The sequence below is a fragment of the Ambystoma mexicanum genome, chromosome 1q, assembly GCF_040938575.1.
Source record: "Ambystoma mexicanum isolate Mex_15411 chromosome 1q, UKY_AmexF1_1, whole genome shotgun sequence".
NCBI lineage: Eukaryota > Metazoa > Chordata > Amphibia > Caudata > Ambystomatidae > Ambystoma > Ambystoma mexicanum.
Genome location: NC_090922.1, coordinates 435,895,636 through 435,921,879, shown reverse-complemented (window position 1 = coordinate 435,921,879; position 26,244 = coordinate 435,895,636). Strand labels below are relative to the sequence as shown.

The window sequence follows — 26,244 nt, the reverse complement described above, 5'->3', positions numbered from 1 at the left end:
TTTCCCTGTGTCCTTGGACCCTCCCCCAGTCGTCCGTTGTTTGGCTTCTCTGGTCTGCTTGTATAGCACCCCTTTTGTCAGTACCCTTAATGGGGACATTTATCCATTTGGCTTAAATCCTTCTCTTCGTCTTAGGTGTTAGAACCTGGGCTGAACATTTTTCTGTGAGGTCTTTCCCCCAAAGAAATGTAAAACGTTCCCTCTCTCCCACATCACCAGAGGAAGTCAAGCAAACCTCTGAAAGGTGACCGAGAGGCTGTGTTGGTGTCAGAGGGCACAAGGTAGAGAGTGTGTCGCATGAGGCAGGGCGCGTGAGAAGAGGCTGTGTGAAAAAGAGTATGTGCAAGAGGGGTGAGAGTGGGTACGATATAGACGGGTTTAGAAGCAGTTACAGGTATGAGTGTGTTAGGAGGGTCAGAATGAGTGTGAGACAGTATAAAATAGGGTGTGTCTAGATGTCACAGTGTGTGTCAGAGAGGGAACGAGAGAAAGGATGTAAGAGAGGGTTTGTACAGGCACACACTAGCGACTTTGGGACCCATTGCCTCCTAGCGTATCTTCTCACCATGTCCTCCCACAAGACAGTCAAGATCAAGCGATTCCTAATTAAGAAGCAAAAATGACCAATCCCCCCATGTGTATATGCATGAAAACTGGTCACATGATCAGGTACAACCCAAGTTAAGACATTGTAGGAGAACCAAGCTGGGATTGTAAAAACAAACTGCCCTGATGATGGCAAAATACTTCCTGTACATCTGAATACAGTTGCTGACCAAATGTGATCCTGGTAGCAGGCTGCGCCAATCTATGTGTAGTTTGCTTTTCAGGATTTATACCAACAGGCAGCTCTGCAGATAAGGGGTGTTATTGGCTATTTGTACACCCTAAAATTAGGCAAATACTCCCTAAAATAACAATAGGGAATATAAATACTCCCAACAAAAATAGGAAACAGACACGCAGGAGCCTGCCACCCTGTTCTCATCCATTCAGCTCCATTGATATGTTTGTAGCAGTAGTACACGTAGTGTCACATGAATAACGAAGTGCAAATTAATATTTATAACAAAACATTTCTGTTTTATAGTTAAAAGATGTTTTTATTCACTTATTAAATAATCCCATTGGAAATGGTACTTACTCTTTTACTCCCTAAAAAATCATTTTACTCCCAATTAAAAAAATTAGGGAGTAAAATGTTCCCAATTCAAAATCTTATCTGGAGCATTGCCAATAGGCATATGCATCTGCATTGTTGCATGAAAAATATAATTATGAGAAATATAATCGCTAACCATATTTAAAAAAAATAAAGGTAGAGCGACAAAGCTACATTAATTAATCCTCCTTCTGGTCACAGAGTCTCTGGGGGCAGCCAGGGATTCCGCCTGCTACACTACTATCTAATCTACCTGGATTCACTGAATGGGGGATACCTGGGAGCCCCTTCATGTCTCCTAGTCCATCCTGCATTACGTCATCAGAGTTGGTGAAGAGCTTCAAGACTATGCATATGTTGTGTGAAGATACTAAGTCCTCCTCCCAGTTTCCTATGGGGTTTGCCACTCAATGATTCAGTAATACCCCACCTACCTACCAGGGCCTCGTGGAGCTTGCCTTCAAAAGTAACCAACATTAAAAGTATCCTGGATGCCACCCACCACATAGAGACAGAGAATGGGTGGAGCCAAGGCCACTGCACCAGAACTCAGCACTCATAGATAAGAGCTCATCAGGCCTTTCAGCACTGGCCTACAAGGGGAAAGCTAATACACTCACTGTACTCATGAACAGCTGTCCATCTTTCTAGGTTGCATGGATCCTCAATTAGAAACTGGGTCTCCCCGATACCTCTACAATAATGTTCTTGGAAGGAGACTGGGATTTGGTAGGGACCAGGAGCTGTATGGGGCCTTTCAGTTGTAAATGTCCCATCACAGTGCCATTTGACTAAACATTCACGCACAAGAAAGGCACTCAAAACAAAAAGGATTTTTTAAAGCAATATTCAGGGTTCCCGGACAGAGTTTATCATTTGCATTTTGCCATGTTTGTAACAGTTCTGAAGGTTAGCAGGTCACTTCAGCAACTCCCCAGCATTACATCCTGTAGAGTGGGGGGGCTAAGGAGGACTGCAACCATTAAAGAAACAAAGACAAGTGTGAACATGTTGCCACCCAGGATGCCTGCAGGATGAGCGGCAGGACACTTTCTACCAGCCCCAAGTCCCCGTTAACAAGCCAGCAGCTGGGAAAAAAAGTCCTGAACTGCTCAAAATGTCCGTTTTTCTGCACCACTTTGCAGGGTCAAGCTGCTCTCTCTCCTCTGCCCTGCAATTCTGTCAGACTTAGTGCCTTTGAGACCCAACCTGGGCGCATGGACTGGGGCAGGGGTGTAGATGGGCGGAATCTACAGAGCCCTTGAATTTCCCCCTTCTTGTTAATGTCCATATTAAGCCCTGTATGATCTTTTGGTAGAGCTGGTAGCCATCGATCAGACTTATGATACACGGATCACCTTTTGCTTGACATATTTGTCGGATCTCTGGCCAGGTCGAAAAGTAGAAGAGGGTTAAATGCCTGGGCCTGAACTAGGAAAATAGAGATCATGATGGTCGCAGCTACCCACACACTACACAAAGCTTTAGCTATTTTACCCAATTTCACTTTGCCAGACTTTATAATTCTTGCACAACAAAAAGGAAAAACTGTAGGAATTAACACTGAATCCGCGTGTGCCATTGATCTCCATGTTAATAACTCCACCAGGTCTGCAAACTATTGTCAAAAGCTCTAAAGACAACTCAGACCATTACTGTCTGGACCTCATTGTGTTTTGTTATTGCAGAGGCTATCACTGAAGCCAAGCTCAATGACTGCCATTCTCTCCAAGCAGGAAGGAATCCATATACACTTCCAATACCCTCAGGCTTTCCAGAACGTGGCGGACAGAGCAGGTAACCAGACTCCTAGACAAAATCAGATTTTCTCTTGCTCGTGCACTTGCCCCACTAAGGGCAAGGGTCACCTTTTAGTTGTTCACTTTGTCACAGAGGTCTCTGTATGGTTGCACCCCAACAGATTGGAAAAATCAATTTAAATGGTATACATGTTCCCATCCTCAGCAAGCCAGGACCTGAAGCACTGCTTCTATTGCCAGTTTTCAAAGGCCAGGTCATCTGGCAGGTCTTATCGTCTGAACTGCTAGGAAATGGAACATGCTGCCAGAACAACTTCACAAAATGTCAGATCATCTTGCTTTCACAAAGAAAATTAAGACCCTGCTCTTAGTTGCTTCATTTTCTTTTGCTTCTTGGATTGTGGGTTTAGACACCCACAAGCTGGAGCGCTACACAAAAACCTATCACCATTGCCATGAATGAGTCAGGATTTTGGCAACAAAGTTGACTTTTCCTGTTTTTTCTAAGCTATTTATTTTATGGATTAAAATATTATTTTACATGTTGTACAATTGGAAAATGCCCATGTATTAGAACTATTGCTGCATATCCTATAGTGAGTCTGGCACCGGACCAAATAGCTCCCGGCTATGGTTCATAAGGTGAGGGCAAATGCTCTTTGGTGAGTATTCTTCTAATACAATGCTTAAGAATTTGCCAGAATACAAACACTGGAGCAGGCAATATATAGCACCAATGGTGTGATTGACGCGTTCATTTGGAAAGCTGCCCACCTGCCAAAGGAAGCTACCCATTGTTCTTTCTACTTTTCTTGTTCATATGTCACTTTAATTCTTTTTTTATTTTTTTTTTTATTTGGTTTAATTGAATCAATCAATTTTTACAAAGAGAAAACATCACATTAAATTTGAGGTTCCTTATGTCCATTCAGTTTTGATGATACTGAACCACAGTAGTATTTGAAAGTTATGGGATTACTCCTCCGTTCTGATCGGTTCATTTTCTAGTTTCTATCTAGATCAATCAAGGTTCCTGCTCCAGCAATGGAATGATTCAATTCATCATGGAAACTACTGCAATCACGTTTTTTGTCTTTTCTCCGCATATGAGGGTCTTCCAAAAGGATTCTCTATTCATAGATGGAAAATTCATTGCTAAAGGTAACAAGTATTTTGTTCTTTCAATGTTCCATTTTGGACAGGTCAGCAACAGATGTTTGATCAACTCAGTTTCTCCAGTCTGTATGCAGAATCGACAGACTCCTGAGGTTGATATTCCTCAAATGCAGTTCACTTCATTTGTTTTGAGTAAATTCAGTCTCATTCGAAGGAAGGTGTCTCGAAAGGAGCTCTCGGAAATCTCTTCCTCTAGGATGGTTCAGTTCTATGTCGATCAAAGGTAGATCTTTTGCTAGGATACTTTTGAAGGCCTCTTCCGATGTCCAGATCCAATCCAGCGCTAGTATTTTTTTTTTAACTCTCAATGGATTTGCTACTAGTTCTTCCTCAGAGCTGCCGATTTCTATCAGGATTGCCTTTCCGTTTATCACCCAGATATTCTTTACATCATTTCTGCTGGTTTGAATTTCATCGTAAAAGATCTTGAAAATTGGTGCGCTAAAAGGTGGAATTGTTTTCCTATAGATGCTTAAGGCATTCCATTCCATAATTGAGGCAAGGGACGATAAACCGAGCTCATTTCTGATCCTTATAGTGCTTGCAGCGTTTGGAAGGTTTAGTATTTTTCTCCAAAATGAACCTTCTAGAGTAGGTCATAGTTTGGTAGGCATGTGAATTGTGCCTTCTGCACCATAAGTTAATATGGGGATGACCTTGTTTCTATAGAAGTTCACTATGGCAACCATAGAGAACCGACCAAACTTGTTGTCCATCAAGCGTCCTTGAGCTGCTAGGATCTTGACTTTAGATATCAGTAGCTCTTGGGCTTGGGCTTCTACTGAGATGTTGTTAAACTGGACACCCAGGTATTTGATGGAATCCACTTCTTCAATTTCTTTCCCGTTCACAAACCAATTTGGATGGTTCAGCTTCTTTTTAGCTCTCTGTAGACAAATGATCTTAGTTTTGTCTTCATTCAATTCTAGAGCGTTTTGGTGCATTTAACGTTGTTAACTGTCCAGTTACCTTTGGAGGCCAATTGGAGTCTGGTCAATCATGATCAGATTGTCTTCGTAGAGTAGTCTGTTGATCTTAGAATTCCCGATTGTTGGTGGGAATATTTGCAGTAAGGGATCGTGATCCTTGATGTCAGCAATGAAGAAGTTGTAGATGGCAGGGGCCAAGGGACAGCCCTGTTTAACTCCCCTCGAGGTGGAGATTGGATGACTCTGTAGACCCTCTCTGCTTAGGCGTACGGTTACTGAGGTGTTGGAGTGTAATTGAATCAGTGGTTCTAGTATTCCATCCGGACATCTCGATCTCTCAACTTTTTCCACAGACGGTTACGGTCTACTCTGTCAAATGCCTGAACGATATCAACAAAGGCAATGTAGATCCGCGTCCCTGACTGATGGCATTGGGCCTTAAGAAAGTTCAGCAATCCAATGTTTGCCGATGTACCAATGTTCTTGATGAACCCTGTTTGAAACGGGTTTTACCAACCATGTATAGTTGTCCATTTGTTGAATTTTGCGAGAAGAAAAGTTGCAAAGATTTTCCCTACGACATCTAATAACGCAATGGGTCGGTAATTTTTAGTGTCGTCTCTTTGACCCATTTGTAAATTGCCATGATAGTTGCTGTCTTCCAGGATTGTCGAGTTTTGCAGATCGTGTCCAAAACTTATTTAATGAAGTGAGCCCATTCCTGTGGATTTTCTTTTAGCATTGCGTTAGTTAGCCCATCAAGCCCGGGGGCCCTCGAGGGGTTTAGTTTTTTAATTTTGAGCTCGATGTCTTCTAGGGATTGTTCTAGGTCCCATGTTACTTCGGATGCCATTGAAAGGTACGGAGTAGTGTTATCCTGGCCACAAAACAGAGTAAAAAAATGTTGTTTCCATGGTTCTTCCGAAACTGGATTTTGTTGGGTGTCAGGCGGAATGTCCGCACTATGTTTAATGAGTTGCCAGAAGTCATTTGAGTTCTTATTGGCTAAAGCCTTTAGCATCTGTTCTGCATCATTTTGCAGCAAGAGTCTTCTACGGCCCCTTATCCAATTTTTATAGGTTTGTCTGGCAGCTCTCGCTTGTTCTCTCAAACACGAGGAGTTTGTTTTTCACGCAATTCTTATGATCTGTCGGAGAGCCCTTCTTTTCTCCACAAGAACTGCATCTAACTGTGTTTTGGTGGTTTATGACCCGGTCTTGAACCTGGTTTTTGCGTCATGAATTTTTCCAAGAGGGGGTGGAAGTCAACTTGCAAAACGGTATCCAATCCGCTGTCACTTTTCATTGCCTTGGTGTAATTGTTCAGTAGAGAATTAATTTCCTGAGGTTTTAATCTAAGTCGGTTACCTCTGTTGTTTGATTCAACTAATGATTCCATTTGTTGAGGCCGACGTTCAGTTCCGTTTGCAAATGATATGTTTGTTAAATTATGATCACTGTTTTGAGTTTGAATGATTTTGTGTGTTAGGATTTTTCTCCCTAGGTCACTCGAGATGAAAACGTGGTTTAGGTTAGTTGACTGGTCTCCTCTTTGCCAAGTCGGCATAGATGGTCTTGTTCTTGGACAGATCAATTCTGTAGACACAATGGGCCTCATCACGACTTTGGCGGTAACCCTTAAATCCGGCGGTAGCGCTATTACTGCCGGATTTAAGGGTCTGCCAAATCAGGACTTCGGCGGATTTCGCCCCAGCTCTGAGCTGGGAGGGAATCCGCCGAAAATTTGCGCTATTACCGCCGGCGGTAATAGAGCGAATTTTCCCCATTGAGCCCAATGGGGAATGGGGCATTCCCGAATGGGCTCAATGGGGAATGGGGATTTACTTTACCGCCGAACTCGTGATCCGGCGCTATTAGCGCCGGGGAGTTCGGCGGTAGGGCTAATACCGCCAGCGGTAATACCGCCGGCGTCACCGCCCAAGTCGTGATGAGGCCCAATGTCTCTTGGTGACATTGCTGATGACCATAACGTACCTCTTATTTCTCGAAGATCTTTCTTGACAGTCCGGTTAATAGTTCGGCTACGCGGCTCACAAATTGCGTTCAAGTCGCCACAAATGATGTATTGTGGTACATCAAATTTTACTTGGGCCGCTTCGATTATTGAAGTCGCTTTCTTGATGAAATCAGTGTTGGAGATTTGGTCAGGATTCCAGTAACAGTTGAAGATTATCAGGATATTGGTGTTTGATTCCTGAGTGGATGATGTAGTCTGTGACCAACTTGTTAACAGGACAAGAAAGAAGAGTTCCGCAACTAGCACCTTTAGCATAGAGATACCTGAGCCAGCTTTTACTGCGGTTAATAGGCCCGAAACTGGACGCCCCTTATCTCCTTTAATTGCTGGGGTCGCTCTGGTGTCATAACCATCCAGTAGGGGTTTGTGGGTCAGCAGCGTTTCTTGCAAACACAAGATGTCAAACGAAGCTAGGTTCACATCGCTGGGTACAGTCAGATGGTTAAACTCACGTGTGTTCCATGATCCTAGTTTTAATGTTGTCTTCTTTTTATGTGTCTCCATTTTTGGTTTCTGATTTGTGTTTTGCGTTCTCCTGAATTGCTATTCGACCCTGTGGTTTGATTTTTCTTTGTAAGGCTTGCTCCTTGATTGTTTCCATAGTCCTCCAATAGCTGTTGGAGGATTCTCCCAGGCAGCGATCGTGGTTCTTTCTGTTGAGTTATCCGGGTGAAAGGAGACCTTAAGTCTTAGTCGCTGTCCGTAAGGTACTCTGTTAGGGTCCCGATCTTGTACTAAATTCTGGTTTGTTTCCACCATTTGTGTATTTGAGTCTAAAGGCTTAGGCTGGCTCGATTCTCTCTCTAGGTGCTGGTTTGAGGGTGTTGATGTTTTCATAGAAGTTGACTCCTTTTTTCTTGGTTGTGGTTGTCACTTTATTAAGTTGTCAGGGCTTGATGATCGTGGAACCCTTATTGAGCGGTTTAAAGTTAGATGTTCTAGACTAATTATTGGTCTTAGGTTGAAGCCAAGTTTTCGTAGGTTATCCTTGGCTTCCAGGACGGTAGATGTTACTACTGCTGATTTGATATGGAGGTACACTGAGTCGGTCACATGTTTTTCACCAAATTCTACTATTTGAATGTCCTCTGAGGTTATCAACCTCAAGTTTGCCACACAATGAGGTAGTTGGATGACTGCTCTTCGGTTTAAGATCAGCAGGTCTCGTTTTCCCAGAATTCTTATTAGTTTTACAGATCTTGTGTCTCGTGATGGCTTGTAATTATCATGCCCATATCTTGGTTCGTTAATTTTCTGGGTTTCTTTTTGTCGCTGCGACGCTTCTGTTCTAATCGGGTTGCGATCGTCTCTGCGAGCATGTTGCCTATTTGCAGTCTGTGTTCTATAGACCTCCTCTTCTGTACTTCTTGTTCTATGTCGTTTTTCATTTGATGTCAGTCCTTCGGTATTTTTTAGTCTTAGGGCTTTTTCCACTTCCTTGTGGATCTGGGACGCGACTCGTACATTTTTAGTCGTGTTATTCTGCATATCATGGTGATGTTGTTTGTTTCTTTTCTCCAAAAGGGTTAGAAACGGAGAAGAGGGTAAGGGTGATGTTTGGCTAAAAGTTTCGTCGGACGTTGGAGCAGCAGCACTTATGGTGTTGATTATATTCGGCTGAGTCCGATTGATACAGATCGTCTTGTCTGTTTCTTTTGCAACTTTAGCTTCTTGCGACTCTGATTCCGAGTACTCAAACGAGTATACTGATAAGTCCACGTTGGACTCTGAATCTTCGTCCACAACCAATACGACTATACTTGAGTTAACGTCATCGACCGTTTGGGAGGTAGAGTGATGTTCTTGACAGGTTTCTACAGGAGCATGCAAAGCAGGTACTACAGCTGAAAGCTGTTGGTTGGATTTGGCGTTTGACGTGGGTTCTTCAATAGTCGAGGTTTGTGGTTGAGCCCTTGGTGTCAGGATTCTTGAGGCTATTTTAAGGTTTGCCTGAACAAAGTATTCTTTAATGCCTTTTTTCGTAAAATGAGGGTTTTCTTTAGTTTTTTTTTAGTTGTATTTAATGGGGGTAATTCCACCTTTTTGTTTTTTCCCTTTCTTTGGGCTCCTTTAAGGGAACCGGATTGAGAATGCTGTGTTGGTAAGGGGGTCTTTTCAGTACTGGCTGCCATGCCTCCAAGGTTTGGAGGCTCCACAAACTGAAGGTTCTTGTTTTGAGGGCCTTTGTTTTAAGGATGAGTACACTGAGTTGGAGTGCTTACGGCCTTCTTGTGTTGCTGATTATTGACATTTACTTGGGCTGGTGTCGTTAAACGCCCCTCCACAAATGTTAATTTATTGTTCATTGCTGCAACCAGTGAAGTGTGGTCCTTTAGGGTTTCATGAATTGCTTCATATAACTTTGAAAATGGGGCGAGAGCTATCGTGACCGTTGACATTATAGATAATAGGTCCGCTTTTCTTGGGCTCTCGTTTGAAGTTAGATCCCCGGGTTTACTAGACAGACGCTTTCTTGGTGTTTTCATTCCTCGGTTGATGAGATCGTAAGTTTCTTCCATGTTGATGTTGCCCGGACATTCTGTGGAAGATTGTCTAGTTGAAGCCAATCGATCATTCGGTTAGTCATTCAATTGAATAATAAGGGGATCTCGAGGTAAAGTCAGACTTTCTTCTTGTGGCTCGAACAAAGGGAGGCTATCCAGAGCTTTTCTTTTCGATCTGTTGTCAGCGTTTGTCGACTCTCTTGTGATTTCTGCAGGTTGTGCAAGCGATGTGTTTATCCCATGGTCTGCACCACCTGGAGCTGTCCCCCTCTGTCTGCATAAGTTTGGAGCCAAGTTTTGCTGAGATATAATTGGTCTAATTTCATTTGGTGTCCTGTACCGAGGTCGGAGGTCAGCACCGAAAGTACTCTGACGGTTTAGGCCTCTCTGCTCAGTCAGGTAGGGGATTAAAGATGGACGACCTTTATTTGGAATCAGATAACTTGGAGAATAGGGTCAAACGCTGGGCATTTGCGCAGGTTCCAGAGGTGTTCTCTGACCTGAAGATAGATTTAGTCCGGGATCCAGAGTAGGTTTGGAGCCCGACTGGGTCGGTTCCTCTGAGACAGAATGATTTGGAAGGTAGGAGGATCCCTCCACTTAATTTCTGGTGCTTTCAAGTAATTCAGCATCAGATATTTTGTGGGCTGTAGGAGATTCTTTTTCCAAGTTATTCCCATGGGCTAGCGTTTTTTGAGAAAAAAAGTTTGCTAGGTTTGTTGATAGTAACTTTTTTTTGGCCCAATTTTCCTAAAAGTGCATTGCTTCTCAGGCACTTTGCAGGGATAAACTGCAGCAGGCTGTACTTTTTTTAAAGGTCTCAATGGTCTCTGACGGTCTTTGTGATTTTTCTTGTTCCATAGATGGCGTTAAAGTTGAAATGGCGTTTCTAAAAACTTTTGGCTTTCTTTTTTCTCTTTTCTTTATGTTTTGCAATGTAAAATTTGAAGACTTTTTCCTTATTGCTATGTTCGAGCTCTGTTTTGGATGAGCTTGATTGAAATTTTTTGTCCTTTTTTTGTGGGTTTGGGGATGCAGTACTCCTGTTTTGACACATGGGTGAGGCCTTGGAATCAGGACCTCACCCTTCCCACCCTTGATCGAAGTCGAGGGCGGGCTGGCTCCCAACGGCTCCCTCGCTTCCCCTGCCGGCCCCCCGACTCCGTGGTCCAGACAATTCCCCTAGCACTCAGTGACCCACACGGAAGCGGGACTTCCTCCAAGGGAGCCAGCAGGGCCGCAGAGGCGGCAACGGAAGCTCCTGTCTCCCCACATGCGTCCTCCGGCGCTCGGCTCCGCAGCGCCTCTTCACCCATACCCACCTCAGGACGCCCCTCCGGACGTCCGCCGGCTCCCTGTAGACCTCTGCCACAACCAGAAGCGTGGTGCCGCTCTCTGGAGCCCCCGGCCTGGGTGGGTGGAAGCCCATATCTGGAGCGCTGATCGCTCCAGGGGTCGCCTGGTCGCAGACCTTAGGGAAAGAAGATGAAAAAGGTGGTGGGCGGCCCGCGTCAGGTAATGTCTCCTGGTTGGGTGGGTTAGGTGGGGGGAAAGGCGACATGATGTTTTTGAAGGCGGTTAGTTGTGGGGTCTCGATCAAATCATTTCCCCGCCAGATTAAAGGGGGACATGGATATTTTGGATTGCTCGTATTTGTAGTCCCTAGGGCTTTGATGTTAGTCACTGAGCTGATTAAGTTAGATGAGGGTGAGGACAAGAGTTCTGGCGTGATTGGCAAGTTTGTCGAAAAGGAGGTTAATCGGCCAGTTCAAGCTCCTGGTTCTGGGAACGTATCCATAGGTGTAGTGTGTATGATAGGTTGAGGTGAAATTTCACTTAATGGGGTAACTTGAAGGCTCGTTTTTTTGTCAAGCTTACCTTCAACCCCCCTGGTGCTGGCATTCTCTTCTCTTTGGGGAAGCGGTGTAGGGGCTTCTGTAGGGGAAGTCGTCCTCGAGTCCCTCTGAAGCTGCTCCCCTTGACGGCGCTTCGAGCTCCTTAGTAGACGTCCTTCATCCGGGGCAATAAGAGCTGTAGGGGATGGAGAGGTGGAAGCGGGCAAGTCTGCAGGACTGCAAGACTGCAACTCTCTGCAACTACGCGGCCGCTCCGCGATAGACTGGGGTTTTTATCAGCCCCTCCTCCAAAGAAAGCAAGAACAGACTAAACAGGTAGCAGGGTCTCTCAACAGGCAAAAGGAGCAGCAAAACTGCAACTCTCCGCAACTATGTCACTATAATTTATTTCTCTCCCATTGGAGGAAGGAGAGTATAGCTTTCTTCATACAAGAGCAAGGGTACCCACTTCAAGTTAAACCACAGCTTTATAACTGTGGCTACACTTGCAGTGGGTTACCCTTGCTCTTGTATGGAGGAAGCTATACTCTCTTTTCTCCTATGGGAGAGAAATAAAGTGAATCTAATAATGAGCAACACAGTGGGATTCTTGCAATTTGTATATAAAGCTTAGGCCACGAAAACAAAGATGTCTCACTGCACATACGTCCACATACATCCAGATACGGGGGGTGCACAGAAGTGTTTTTTAGCAAAGAAACTACTTGCAGGCAAGGGTGTTGGTCTGAAAGCACAGAACACCCAGCCAATAATTTATCAGCGTTTAAGTAGATGCCCAATACTGGTATTGGCAGGCTATATTGGATACCATGAGAGCAAAGCATGCCAACATGTAGGCAAATGGCTGGATAGGTTTAGGTAGGATAACCAGATTTAAAAATAAAAAACAGGGACAAGCCTAAAATAAAGGAGTACTAGCACCCCCAGACCATTTAACCCCCTACACCCCTGTGGAATCCCCACCCGTCCGCCCCCCTATTGGGATCAGGCATTTAAATAAATATTTCGAGCACTTCTATATGTCAACTGCAGATTAGGCTGTGGCAGTAGAAAGAAAGGAGCTTTTGCTATTTTTAACCAGTCTCTGTGACGCAATCAGTACATTGCATATGGCTATGCACCAAAAAGATTGGGAGTTCGAGGCTACCCTGGGGTGTCAGATATCTGACAAAGGTATGATATGATATTTTATTTATATCGCGCTCATACACAGGTGTTTCAGAGCGTGACCAGGCAAAGGGAGGGAAACAGGGGAGAAAACAAAAACAACGATCTTACTAGGCCCACTGACATTGAGAATGCGCAAGTGCATGGGGAAGGGAAAAGGGGGAAAGTGCATGGAAGGGGGGAATTGGAAAGTGTACAGCACAGGAGAGAACAAGATAAATAATAAGTAAATAAATAAATAAGGTGATTCAAAAAACAGTGGTAGTGCAGCCTGTGAGTGGCAAAGTGCAAGGTTAGTCAGATAGGGTGTATCTGATAAGTGCAGAAGAAGAGTGGGGGGGATTGTATGGGTACAGATACAGGCCGCAGTGCAAGGGGTGGCCAGGAGGCAGTGCAGGAGGGTGGCAGGGTGAGCAGGTACCTGGGCCCAAAGGACAGAGGGTGGCCAGGTGCAACAGTGCCGAGAGAGAGAGCCGATCAGCAGGGGAGTATAGGACAAAGGCAGAGGCGAAGAGGAAGGTCTTGAGGAACTTCCGGAACCGTAGATGGTTCTCCTTAAGTTTCAAGGTGGCAGGGAGACAGTTCCAAAGGGAAGCCCCAGCCGAAGACAGATCTACCCCCAGCTCGTTTCTTTGAACGACTGACCCTGAGGTAGTTAGAGGTAGAGGAACGAAGGGCTCGAGAGCGGAGGTATTTACGGGGGGATAGTTGAAGGTATTTTGGACTCCCAGAAAACCTTGTGGACAATGCAAAGCGTTTTAAATGTAATCCTTGCATCCACTGGGAGCCAATGAATAGCCATGGAAGTAGCCAAGAAGTGGTAAACTGCTATTTAAAATGTCAGGTTGAATTTCTGCAGTGGTCCCCCTCCCTTTATCAAAACCGGGACTTGGTTTTTAAATTAAAAAAGCTCTCGGGACAGGGGGACAGAAGGCCTAATTCCAGGGCGGTCCCTGCAAAACCAGGATGTCTGGTCACCCTATGATTCCGGTACATTTCAAGATTCAGATTGTAGTAACGAAGATGAAGGTAGTTACTGGGACCATTTCCTCATGTTACATTTAATGAAATCAAAGTTAGTAGAAAGAAAGTACCTTTTCTTTATTTATATATTGTAGACAACGCTCCTCATCATCCAGAATGCCATCAAGCTTCTCATTCCCCACTTTCAGCTCCATTAGGAGGGGCACTTCAATCAGGGATAATGCAACTTGCAGCTGACTTTGCATCTCACGCTGCAGTAGTCCGTTTCGGTAGTTCTGAAGAAATCGTTGGCAAATCTCCTGGTCATTAAACTTGAGGTAGACTATCAGCTGGTGGTCACTGCAGTAAACCTTCAGGATGCAAATGGCGTTAACACCACCCACTGATGATCCTAAGAGAAACATAGAAAACTGGTTACACATAAACATGTTTAATGACAGGGAAACCACCTTATTAATTTTACACAAGCATAGTTCTTAAACTCTGCGTCGACTTAAATTATTTAGGTAACTTTACTTCACAAGTCAAATACAATCAGGTTCACTCCTAAATGGAAAACAAAAGTGATGGGTTCAAATCATGCAGAGTGACTGTATGGCGAGAAGAAATGTGCATACAACATATATGTTTTGTTACAATTTGGGTCTCCAGACCGCTTCTACAAAGCACAAAAGGGCACATCACGTTGGCCGACGCACAGTAAGTCGAGCATCGGGAAAGTGGTCTGCCAACCATAATAAAGATGGATCGGGCGCTAGTTAAAGGCAAGAACACCGACCGGGGTAAAGAGGCGGCATGGCGCTGCAGCGCAGTGCATCATGGAGGCGGGGGGAAACCACCTTGATGGCCAATGAGAAGGGGGATGAAACATTGCGGGACTGCCTTTAGCTGGCGGCCTTCCGTAATGTTCACATACGCTTTTAGACTAGTTTGTATAGACAACCTAGTGGAAAAAGCCTGTGTACCTGGGCTAATGTGCGTAAAGGAAGAATTGTTCAAAGTGCAAATATAAAATCTGGTGTGTTTTAACGTAATTTATGTTAATAGGAAAATAAGCGTGTAAAGGATCTTGCTCCTTTTATATGGAAGAGTTGTAACATCAAACAAAAGCGCACTGAATCCGTTGAAAGTTCAACATAGTACATAAGGCCAATTTCACGTGCAGCATGATTCGACGTAGACATGAGATCATAAAATAAAGTAAATTGAACTCAAAGTTTAAAGCGTACATGAATAATATTATTGATATAATAATACATAGCTTGTAATCTTGGCATTTACTTTGACTCCTCCCTCTCCTTCACCCACCATATCTCTCTCACTTCCCGTGCATGTCGCTACCACCTTTTCAATATCCGCAAAGTACGTTCCTCTCTAACCTTCCATGCCACTAAACTTTTAATCTCCTCCCTTCTCTTCTCTCGTTTTTTCCACTGTTCCTCTCTCCTCTTTGGACTCCCTGCTTCTGATCTTGCCCCCTAAAATCCCTCTACAACTCTGCCATTCGCACCCTCTGTCTACTCTCAACTCATGACTCCATCTCCTCCTCGCTCTCACAGCTTGGCTGGTTTTCCTTTCATTCCCAACTCAAATTCCACTTCCTCTGTCTTGTCTTTAAATCTCTCCATGAACTTGCTCCCCCTTATCGCTCCTCTCTCATCTCATTCTACACTCCCTCCCGTTCCCTCAGATCTGCAGATCACTTCCTGCTCCTTGTTCCCCCATCCCCATGTGCCGCCTCTCGTTTTCGCTCCTTTCAGCTCCTTGCTCCCCTCCATTGGAACTCCCTTCCCCTCTCTATCCGTTCCATCCCCACTTATTCCTCCTTTCTTGTCTCCTTAAAATCTCTTCTTCTCCACTCCCCTCCCTCTGATACTCTGATCTTCCCCCATCCTTCCCCCTCCCACAACCTTCTTTTATCCTCCTCATCTTGCCTCTCTACCCCTGCCTTGTCTCCTCTTATGTCCCCTCTCCCCCTCTCTCGCCTTCACCTTATCTCACTTCCTGTTCCCCACTCCATTCCCCTCTCCACCCCTTCTTCCCTCATATATCTCCACTGGCAAATTGTTCTAGTTGCTGTATTACTGGTTTGACTCATATCTTATAATTGCTTCTACTGTTATTGTATTCTTGTTGTTATAATGTACAGCGCTTTGGCGTAAAGCGCTATATAAACAAAATAAGCATAAACATAGCAAGAAATATTACAATGAATAATTACTTAAGTACATTCGGGGAAAAAGTTATTTATTTTGTTAGAGAAATAGTGCTTATTGCTTAATCAAATGAATTTCTTTTTATATGGTTTTTAAAAAATATATATATTTTCTTAGTGTATGCAACTTTAAGTATTGCTGTTAAAGTGGTATCCAATACACATTTTGTTCACCTGGAAGATGAACTTGAAGTATTATTGTTGTATGCCTAAGGCAACAGCTCCCTCTTGCTGTGATAACAATTGTAGCAGGCAAGATGGCTTCAGACAAACCTACATCTGGCCTTTTATTATATAGTATGATGTACTGCAGCCACAATGTTCTCCTCTACATATTACACCCCTTTTGCACAATCATCCCTCTAGTGCTATGATGCAATTTTCCTGCATGTAGCACTATACAAATGCTAAACAAAAGAAAAAGGAAAGTCCATTAGTCTAAAAGTTCCAAATGGTTTTAAAGACATTGCTTTATGGGAGGGGTATAAGCTCATGTGGACCTCCATGATCGGGAGTCATCAAACCCTTACGATTGGGTCATAACTACAGCACTGTGAGTTAGAAGAGAAAGTGGCATCTCTGATATGCAGCACAGAGGACCTTATGCTTTGCAGAACACTGTGATGGTAAGCCTGCAGCAAGACAATTGCCGAGAAAATACAGTGTGCCCGAGGACAGGTAAGCCTTACCCTACTTCTAAAAATGGCTTTGAAGAGTCTCAAAGGATTCCACAAAAAGATATACAAAGATATACAAATCCTTCTCAGGGTAAATAAAGAAGAAACCACTGGAAGGATATACAAATGAACAAATAATTCAATCCCCCAGATAGAATTGAGAACAATATGCGCAGGAGATGCACAAAGCCATGAAGGGGTCATTAATGAAGAAGACATATCCAGTTAAAGATACAAACTGAATCAGGAATTCAGAGCCCAGCTACCATGTACGAGCAATGGGCATAGCCAGCGACAGGCCACACTGCAACCATGCACATTGCTACTGCAGCATTTTCATTCTGCCAAGTACCAGTGAAGTAAAGGTACAGTCCCAGGGACGTCATTTAGGGGTCGCCATAGGTCGCAACTGCAACCTCTCTGGTCTCCCTTGCGACCGCTTAAAAAAAATCTATATTATTTTCATTTTTTTTTATGCAAGATCCTGGGCTGTGGCCAGCACCATGTGGCTCTTTACTTCTGGAGTGGCTGGCTTTCTTATTCAGGCCCCTTAAAAAAAAGAAGAAAAAAAAGGACAGGAGTGCCACAAGTCTAACACTTTCAGCACTGACCCTAAATAAGAAAGAATAGGAATACCAAATAATGTGTCATTCTGGAATTCTATACAATAATTGCTGGACTCATTAAAGGTTTATTTCAGGCACACTTCAGGGGGTGAGTCACAGAATTAGTCTGTTCTTAAAAGCCTCAACTCAGCCTTTCATCCTTCTGAGGTCGATAAATGAGTACCAACACAGGTTGGGTGATACTGGGTGTATATTTTTTCTATATAAAGCGCTTAAGCATAAGTGCTATATAATAACACATCATTTGGTCATGGACGTCTGCTTGCATTCACAGTAATTTGGTAATATGGGCCTATACACACTGATCTTAACGATACATATGGCGATCCATTCTTGTATGAAATGTACATCACATTATAGTGATACGTAACCATATTTTTCGTAGTGTACAATGCCATGTGATGCTACTTCCTGTTTTGTCAAGGGGTGAAAGGTTGTGTTCTATCGCTTCCGCATATCACTTTGGGGTGGGGTCAAATGACATCACGTCCAGGGGTCAAGGGTCATGTGATCTCACTTCCGCTACCCCTGGCATTTTGGTGAAATGACATCCCACAGTCCACTAGGTTCTGCTGATGCATTATCGAATTATGCATGTAGGGCTATGTTAATGCTCATATTTAAAGCATAACTGGGCCAAATTTTTCAATGGTGCAATCCCCTTCTGAATTTCATTTATTAGGCAAGGCCGGAATGCAGTGCTATGGAAAGCCCGAACCATGCAAGCTTGTACACCCAGACCTCCCAATGCCCTTTCTTTTTGTAATTCCACATGGAACAATCTGGAAGTCATTAAACAGAAGTAAGGGGGCTTCATGTTGGGGAAGAGAGCATAGTTGCCTTTCCTGGACAACATATAACCCCCCATCTTTAGTTTATGGGAGAAGGAACCAGAAGCCTATGGAAATAATCAGGGAAGACTCGCTTATCATTTCTAAAATCAGATAGGCCAAAGGAAGAATAAGACCAATTCATGAAAACAGAAAGCAGACTCGAACAAGGTCAGAAATCTGCAAAACACAATCTATAGCAGTGACACCCGCAATCTTGAAGTGGAATTGCCTTCAGAAACCACCAAACTGGATGAATAATAATGGGAAGCAGACAAGTAAACGAGAACATCTCACGAGGAAGAGCACTGAACCTCTCTCCAGACAGATGAAGTAGCATACTGCAGAAAAGAACCTTGTTGCAACTCCTGCCAAAGCACGATGAGATGTGTTCTTTCTGCAACCTTCGCCCAATGAGGGCCTGCCTAAAATGGAGTTACTGTCCATTATTTACGTTAGGATATCAGAAAGGATTTTTACCTGCTGTTTATCACGATATGCATTTGCTGTACTGTTACAATGGATCTTTTTACCTTTTGCTCATTGCTAAGCTACTGGTGATAGCCAGCCAAACAAACTGCCCCCTAACAGCGGGCATCCGGGACACATAGCTGGTGCCACAGTAGCATGGCCACTCCCAAGGTGAGGGAATGGACTGCGCCGTTCCGGGAAGAGGCAGAAAATGAACCATTAAGATGGTTGGAAAATGGAAAAAAGGGAGGAAGAGAGCCTTAACCTAGTCTCCCGTAGTACTGGTGCCTCAGACAGTCCCCCAAGGCAAGGAAGACTGATCAAGCACCTGGAGGAGCGCAGTGGTCCAGGGTGAGACTAAGCCCGGCCTGGATGTCAGTAGAGCTGCCCGGGTTGGGAGCAGCATTCTCAGCGTTGCGGATGCACGCGAGGTGCACCGGCACCATCGCTGTGTCCATGCTGTGCTGCCGAAGCAACTAAGGTACAGGCTAGGACTGGCCCATAGGGCAATACCCGAACCAAAAGAGCAAAATGCTATCGTGGGCCATGTTTTTGGTCCAAGTGGGGCACTTTTGTGGCCCATGTGCGTCAGTTTGATAAGTTACTTCACCACGTGGCTAGTAGTTTCCACCAGCGTTACTGAACAACAAATTGTTTAAAGGCACGATTTGCATCACATTTTATCAAAAACCTCCCCCTTGGTAACTACTCCGTCTGTCACCAAAAGAATGAATTGCCATTTGCAACTGTGGGCCACTTTTTCCATTGGTGCCGAGACAATGTTATGCCCCAGTCTGACCTGCTCTGGCATGGCGCCGAGTTTCTCTGAGTGGTCCCAAGAAGAGCTGGCCTGGGCACTGCTACCCTCAGAAGGTGGGGCTGGGAAGCATGTAGTCAGAGGTACCATTGCTGAGGCAGTGTGCCCCTCAAGGATGGTGGGAATCTGGCGGGGGCACAGAAGACGTGTGCCGCATGGTCCCGGCAGCCGTGAGGTCTACAAGACAGTGAGCAAGTGCAAGCAGGCAGTGTGGGCATGCTTGTCTCAAGAGCAGCACCCACACACATCCAGGAAGTGAGAGGGAACTGCCCAGGAGAGCTTCCCTATGACAGGAACTGTAATTCATCGAGTAAAGAAAATGACTCTGCAGGTGAGGCAAAAAGGACTAAGCTAGCGGTCAAGTGGCTGGTGGAGACCAGCAGATGATCCACGCACCTACTCCAGGGTTACTGTACCAAAATTGAAATACTGGAAAGTAACACTGGGTTGGCCGATTTAGCAAGCGAGGCACAACCTGGAAATTGATACGAAATAGTTTGCTTGCTGGCTGCAGCTGCCGGGGGTATTAATAGTGTATGTGTAGTTTAGATATTGGCATGATTCTATGTCCGCCCCGTGGGCATACACGAGTGAAACGGAGGAGGAGGGTCTGTAACACGCAGGCAAATCTGGGCCATCTGCTGTCCTTGTGCTGCCCTCTCTTTGAGGCACATTACAGGGGCAGGAGCATGGGGAGGAGGGGGAAATCAATGGTGGAATGTGTCTGAAGGGTCTTAAGAACCAGGACGGTGGCTTGGTTAAAGGGGTAGTTTGGTCAGAAATGTTATTGGCCCAATCGATTGGGCATGTATTTTAGAGCAAACATCGATTTTTCTTAAAAAGAATTCCAGTGCAACTTACCTGTGTTTTTCTCACTTTAACACATGAAAACAATGGCTCAGGTAACGACATCTTGTGCTAATCTTATCCGTTGATCCATCGCCCTACGTTCAAGTGCCCTTGCGGCACTAATTCAGATCACCCACCCCCAACACTGACATCACCAAACGCTCACACCCCATTTCACAACCCCAATCACGTCTCATGTCAACGTCCTCTGTGCGCAATCTAATGGCGTGTCTCCATGGACAGTGTAAACAAACACTTTCTGATCACAATGTTGGAGTTTCTTTTTCCTTCGTGTCAGTGTATTTCATTTCAAGCTTCCCTGACTTGTTTCTGTTCTCTACAGCTATCTCTCAAGTATGACACACTGAGAACCGGTACTTATACTGCCTAAAATGAATTAACTCAGTAGCTGCTTTTCATTTCTTATATTATGGAAAAATGTCTTTACCAAGCCATATTTAAACATGTGTCCTTGTGCCCTTTTACATTTTGAGCCTATTAATCTTGTCTTTTCACAATGTGCTTTTTAACATTCAATGTTGATGGGAAACCTCTTTTCTTTACTGTATACAAACAAAAACGTTTTTATTTACCACGTTGATTCTGTAGTTCTTCACTATTCGGGAACTATGGCAACAATTCAACCCTACCCGTACAAGCCTGAATATTCACAAGAGGAGCTCCTTGAAAGAAAAAAAACTCGAGATGATTTGTGGAATCAGATGAAAGTCGTGAGGATCAATCCCTGGAGCCTTAACCCAGTCGCATTGGAACACGTTTCCACCTAGTGTACCTGCCATTGTTGTGAGCTTATGATTACTCTGGTGGAGATCTGCTGTTGCAGAGAAAACTCTGGCGCTTGGCCTACATTGCTGAAGAAGACACACCACTGCCATGCGTTACCGAGCTGCATGACTTTATGGCCGCCTACCTAACAAGATCCGTGTTGCAAATGATGACAGTCCTTATATACGAACTTCGAGCTGCAGTTCACCCTCGTAATCCAAGTAAAGAGTAAATTCACTCTATATATGTTGTGTGTTTGACAACCGAGAAAACAAACATAATATGTTGCTCCCCTACATCAATTTAACTTTGATGGATCACTGACGAAAGAATCTTTCTGTAAATTGAATAAATTACTCATTCTAATCTGAAACCAAAGTGTTCATCTTTTAATTTATCATCCGAACAATTACGTTTCTTTCACTTGAAAGTATCTAAAAACAGTTTTTGCTGGAATGGGCGCTCACATTTCTAATTGATCCCTACTTGAAATCACAATTACTGTCAGTACTTTGCACTAAAAGGTACTTTTTAAAGAATAACAATGCCTTAGCTTTTATACGGTAGTGCAAACAACAAAAATGCACTTATTGGATTCATTCAAGTAAACTATTTCTGTATCTCTTACAAAGGTGGCACAGACTTGTGACATATCGTGCCTTTACATGGTGGATTCATGGAAGACTGTGATTTCGAGATCAATGAGTAATACCTGCATGTGTGGTTGGAGCAATTTGTGATTAATTCCCCAGGTGACCACGGACATAACTGGATTTATACAGACAGTACCTTGACCGCAGCAGTATAATTTGCAGTGTCATTGCCATCCACTTCACCAAACTAAAAAACAAATACAAAATTAGTTCATCCAAACGGTTGTTCGAACGTTTTTGCAAGTTCACAACACGTCCAAACATCTAAGAGTATTGTACAAAATTGGTGAGCTTTAACAGGTTTACTGGCCTATCGCACTCCCCTCATCCACGTCCATCCCCCATCTGCTGACAATGGCTATTCGCACCTCTGAGCGTGTGCTCGCAAGGGATCTGGGAGGATGGGAACGCTGAAGGTGCCGAATACCAAGTACACCACAAAGGGTTCTTTTGCATGGGCTCCCTTATCGACATGGCCAGCCCAGACCCAGAGCCTCATCAGGAGTTGGACAGAGTGGTAAAATGCGGCGGCAACGCAATTACCGCTGCATTTGCCACTCCACGCAATCTCGAGTATGGCAATACTTGGTTGCATTCACCTCCAGCTCTATATGGTATGGGCATTTTCGGCGCCATTACTGCCAGAGGTATGTGCCCCAGCGTAATTGCACCACCCATCCCCATTGGATCCAATGGGAAATGGGTATTTACCGCCTTACCACTACTATTGATCTGGTGGAAATTGCGCCGGACCGAGTAGTGGTTAACGCTAATTGCGCTGGGATACTGTCCAACTCCTGATGAGGCCCTCAGTGTCTCCAGACTCCAGTTTGAAGACCCTGTCCCTGCAATCAACTGTCTGTATCCTTTGACTGTGTTCCAGGCCTATTGCGCTCGCCTCATCCACATCCATCCCTCTCTGCTATCAATTACAGTTCCCACCAGTGGGTGTGTGCTCATAAGGGGGCTGAGAGGATGGCAACGCTCAAGGTGCCAAATACCATGTACACCACAAAGGGTTGTTTCGCATGGGCACCCTTATCCACATGGCCACCCCAGACCTGGTGTCTCCAGACTCCCCTTTGAAGACCCTGTCCCTGCAATCAACATATGTCTGTGTCCTTTGACGGTGCGCTCGCCTCATCCATCCATCTCCGTTATCAATAACAGTTTGCACCAGTGGGCGTGCACTCGCAAGAGGGCTGGGAGGATGGGAACGCTCAAGGATGCGAATACCATGTACACCACAAAGGGTTCTTTAATATGGGCACCCTTATCCACATGGCCACCTGTAAGGGAGGCATGGTATCACAAGTATGACACTGACACAAAAGATACAATTTCAAAACCTTTATTCAATTTTCTGGGTTTTGAAAAACTTCTACTTTGCCCTATAGCTAGGATGGGAGAAGTATCTACTATCCAATAAAAATGAAACAGTCCTAGTCAGTCTCTGCCAAATCAAAGATGGCCTATACTAACAAAACCTAATGCCTGACCTACAAAAAGTGTGTAAAGGAATATGTATGCAAAGGAAAATCTGAGTCAGCTCTCCTTCCCACGTTGGACAGCACGGAGTAAGGCTGTCCCCGTACACAGGATGACACACTCTGGCTCACGTTCTCAAAACAAAAGGCAGTTAAAAACGTGGATGGAGGCCCGCTTGGCCTTCCACGTTAAAGTCATTTTTCCAGCGTTCCAAAACTACTTTCACAGTTCAACAAAAAGTTCACGTAGGTCTCCCCCGTCGGGCTCAGACCTTTCAAAGCAAAATGGTCACAGCACTTGCAGGAGTTCACTTCCCCAAGCTTAATTCACCTTATTTTGGTGATCCCTTGTCCGAATTTATCACATGTTTGGTCTCCCTCAGTCAGGCTCAGACCTTTTCCTGATGTCAAAGACTTTCGAATGTGCGAGGCTTTTACGATAGACCTCCGTGGGACCACTTCGACTTTCCCTTCAGTTCAGAATCTTGTGTTATTTGCTCCAGTGTTTCTTGGTCTGTGTAGTTCAGTATTGCAAGCACAATAGTTCAACATTCACCTTTTCGCTTCCCCTTTTGTCGCGCTTATTCTTGATCATCACGCATTTAGAGTTAATTCAATTTGTTGCTTTATAACAAAACATTTCACCTTTCGCTGAGACTTTCGAGTGGACTACTTCCTTTTGCCGGACCACTCCGCTATTCTGCATCACTGGCTTCACAGTTATCAATATTTTAAAGTTCCCCACAGGTCTGCCTTTCTTTGCCTCTCATCCACACGCATGCAGCCTTCAATTGTGAGATACACTGTTGCAGCTTCAATCTTTCGTTAACACACACCGGCTTTTCATGTCGCTCGCCAATTCACCGGCTGTGCGCATTCCTTTCTTGCCTTTGCCGTTACGAGTCAAGGTTAATACCTCAGGCTTGGCCTCGCCTCGCCAACTTTGTCTTTCAACCGGGATGATCGCTGGCGTCCTTGAAACACAATGCAGTCTTGTTGTCTGGGATTTGGCCTTCTCCACATATCTTTCACAGCTCTTCAGAGGCAATGACCTCCGGCAGGGATCTCCTGGGTTCCTCTACCCTTTTCTCTCGTCCCTCTGCTCCAGTAGGTTCGTCTTCGCCCCGGAGGTTCTGCTCTTTCTCGTGTTCCACCTTGCACAAAGTGTGTCTCTACATTACGCATTTTCTCCGTGTGGGGAGACCTAATGGGCATCAGATGTATGTAATTAAAGTCAAGTGCCTGACTTTGCCTGACCCGATTATCGGGACATGTCCAATGAGATATGTAAGGGTTGGCCTCTTTACTCTCAATTGCCCTCCTCCTCGGCCCAGTGTTTGTGTAGAAAACGGGGTGGGGCTTTGACTTTGGAGGATCCTATAAAATAGGATGGGATATGGGTACGGGAAAGGAGGGAATACCGCCACTCACCATCGGTTGCCTCACTCCCACTCCCCAAAGACCCCTCACCCAGGTGATCCTCCCGCACTGGTCCACCCGCCAGAGTCTGGATCCAAAGGTGATGGCCGTGCCCTGGCAACCAGAGAGAGAGATCCCGGGGGACTAGCAGGTGAGACACCCTTTGGTTTCTCACACACCCCAGACCTGGTGTCTCCAGACTCCCCTTTGAAGATCCCGTCCCTGCAATCAACGTATGTCTGCATCCTTGACCTGTGTTTCGGGCCTATTGCACTCGCCTCATCATACATCCATCCCTTTCCGCTATGAATGACAGTTCACACCTGTGGGCATGCGCTCACAAGGGGGCTGTACTAGCGGGGATGCGGAGGTCAAACATTGTCAGAGGCCTGGTGGGTGTGAACAAACACGTCAGACATTCACATAGAAACACATTTCTGTAATCCTTTATAAACACTGTGGGAGTTAACAAGAAACATCTGTGAGATCGACAACGGATATTGCCAGCTTTCCACTTTTTACCTTGCTTGCTGAGTCGGCTCATCTGTTCTTCTAAGTAACGGTTAGTCAACGTTTACTATTGTTTTCTGTAGTGTGTGAGAAACCAGAGGGTGTCCCACCAGCTAGTCCCCGGGGATCTCTCTCTCAGGTGGCCAGGGCACGGACTTCGCCTTTGGATCCAGATCCTGGGGGTGAACGAGTGTGGGAGGATCACTTGGGTGAGGGGTCGTCTGGGAGTGGGGGTGAGGCAACCAATGGTAAAACACAGTATTCCCCCCTTTTTTGTACAGCCAACCCCTCCTATTTTTTAGGATCAAATGTCCCAACTAACACTCCCTCTTTCTGCACAAAGACTAGGCCGACGGAAGAGGGCGACTGAGAGTAACAAGACTAACTCTTAAACATCGTATTGGACATGTACCGCTAATCGGGTCAAGCAAAGTCAGGCACTTGACTTCAAGTACATTCACCTGATTCCAATTAGCTTTCCTCACTCGGATAAAAGGCGGAACCTAGAGACACACTCTGAGCAAGGTGGAACACAAGTACGAGCAGGACTTCAGGGGAGAAGGCGAACCTAGTGGAGCAGAGCGACGGACCAAGGGACAATAGCAGCGGGTCGAAAACCCCAAGAGTTACCTACAGGAGGTTGTTGCCTCCACAAGGCTTCATAAGACACGTGGAGAAGGCCAGATCCAAATATCGAAGACTGCATTGTGTTTCAAGGATGCCAGTGACACTCCTGGGTGTATGACAGAGTTGGAGAGGTGAGGCCAAGCCTGTGGTACTAACCTTGACTTGTGAATTGGAAATTGAAAAAGCAGAAAGAACCGCACACAGCCAGTGATTTGGCAAGCGACCGGAGAGACCAGTGTGTGCTAAGAAAGATTGAAGTTTGCAACAAAATATCGCAAGTGAAGGCTGCACTCGTGTGAATGAGACGTGAGGCAAGGCAGACCTGCCAATGAACTTTAAGATAAAGACAGCTGTGGAATCAGCGATACCAAGTAACGGAGTAGTCCGGCGAAGAGGAGTAGGTCACTCTAAATACCTGAAGGGACTTTCAGAGTTCTGTCACACTGGAGATTTGGAGGTGTTCCAGAATATGTGCCTAAAAGGTTGCATTTTGGCATAGATGGTATGGAGGCCAGAACAAGAGTGGCTGTGCTTGCACACAACGAGAACGTTGAAAGGGAACAAGCAAAAACTGCTGGAATTTTCTGAATGCCTCATTACAAAAAGGATTTTACCAAAAGAAGCAAACAGTGGGTGGCAAAGTCAATCTTCCCGCAGATGGATTTTGAACTTGTGAAAGAGCTGACATTGAATGTGCTGGCT

At 44.9% G+C, this 26,244-nt stretch overlaps 1 protein-coding gene across 2 annotated transcripts in view; it reads right to left on the bottom strand.

Annotated features, from left to right (window-relative positions):
- The window catches only part of TRADD (TNFRSF1A associated via death domain), a 264,029-nt gene that overhangs the window by 124,046 nt on the left and 113,739 nt on the right, over window positions 1–26,244 (bottom strand). For both annotated transcript variants that reach the window (XM_069639954.1, XM_069639962.1), the window contains exon 4: window positions 13,686–13,966. In XM_069639954.1, coding sequence (XP_069496055.1) covers window positions 13,686–13,966 — 281 coding nt within the window. The remainder of the gene's footprint in view (window positions 1–13,685; window positions 13,967–26,244) is intronic.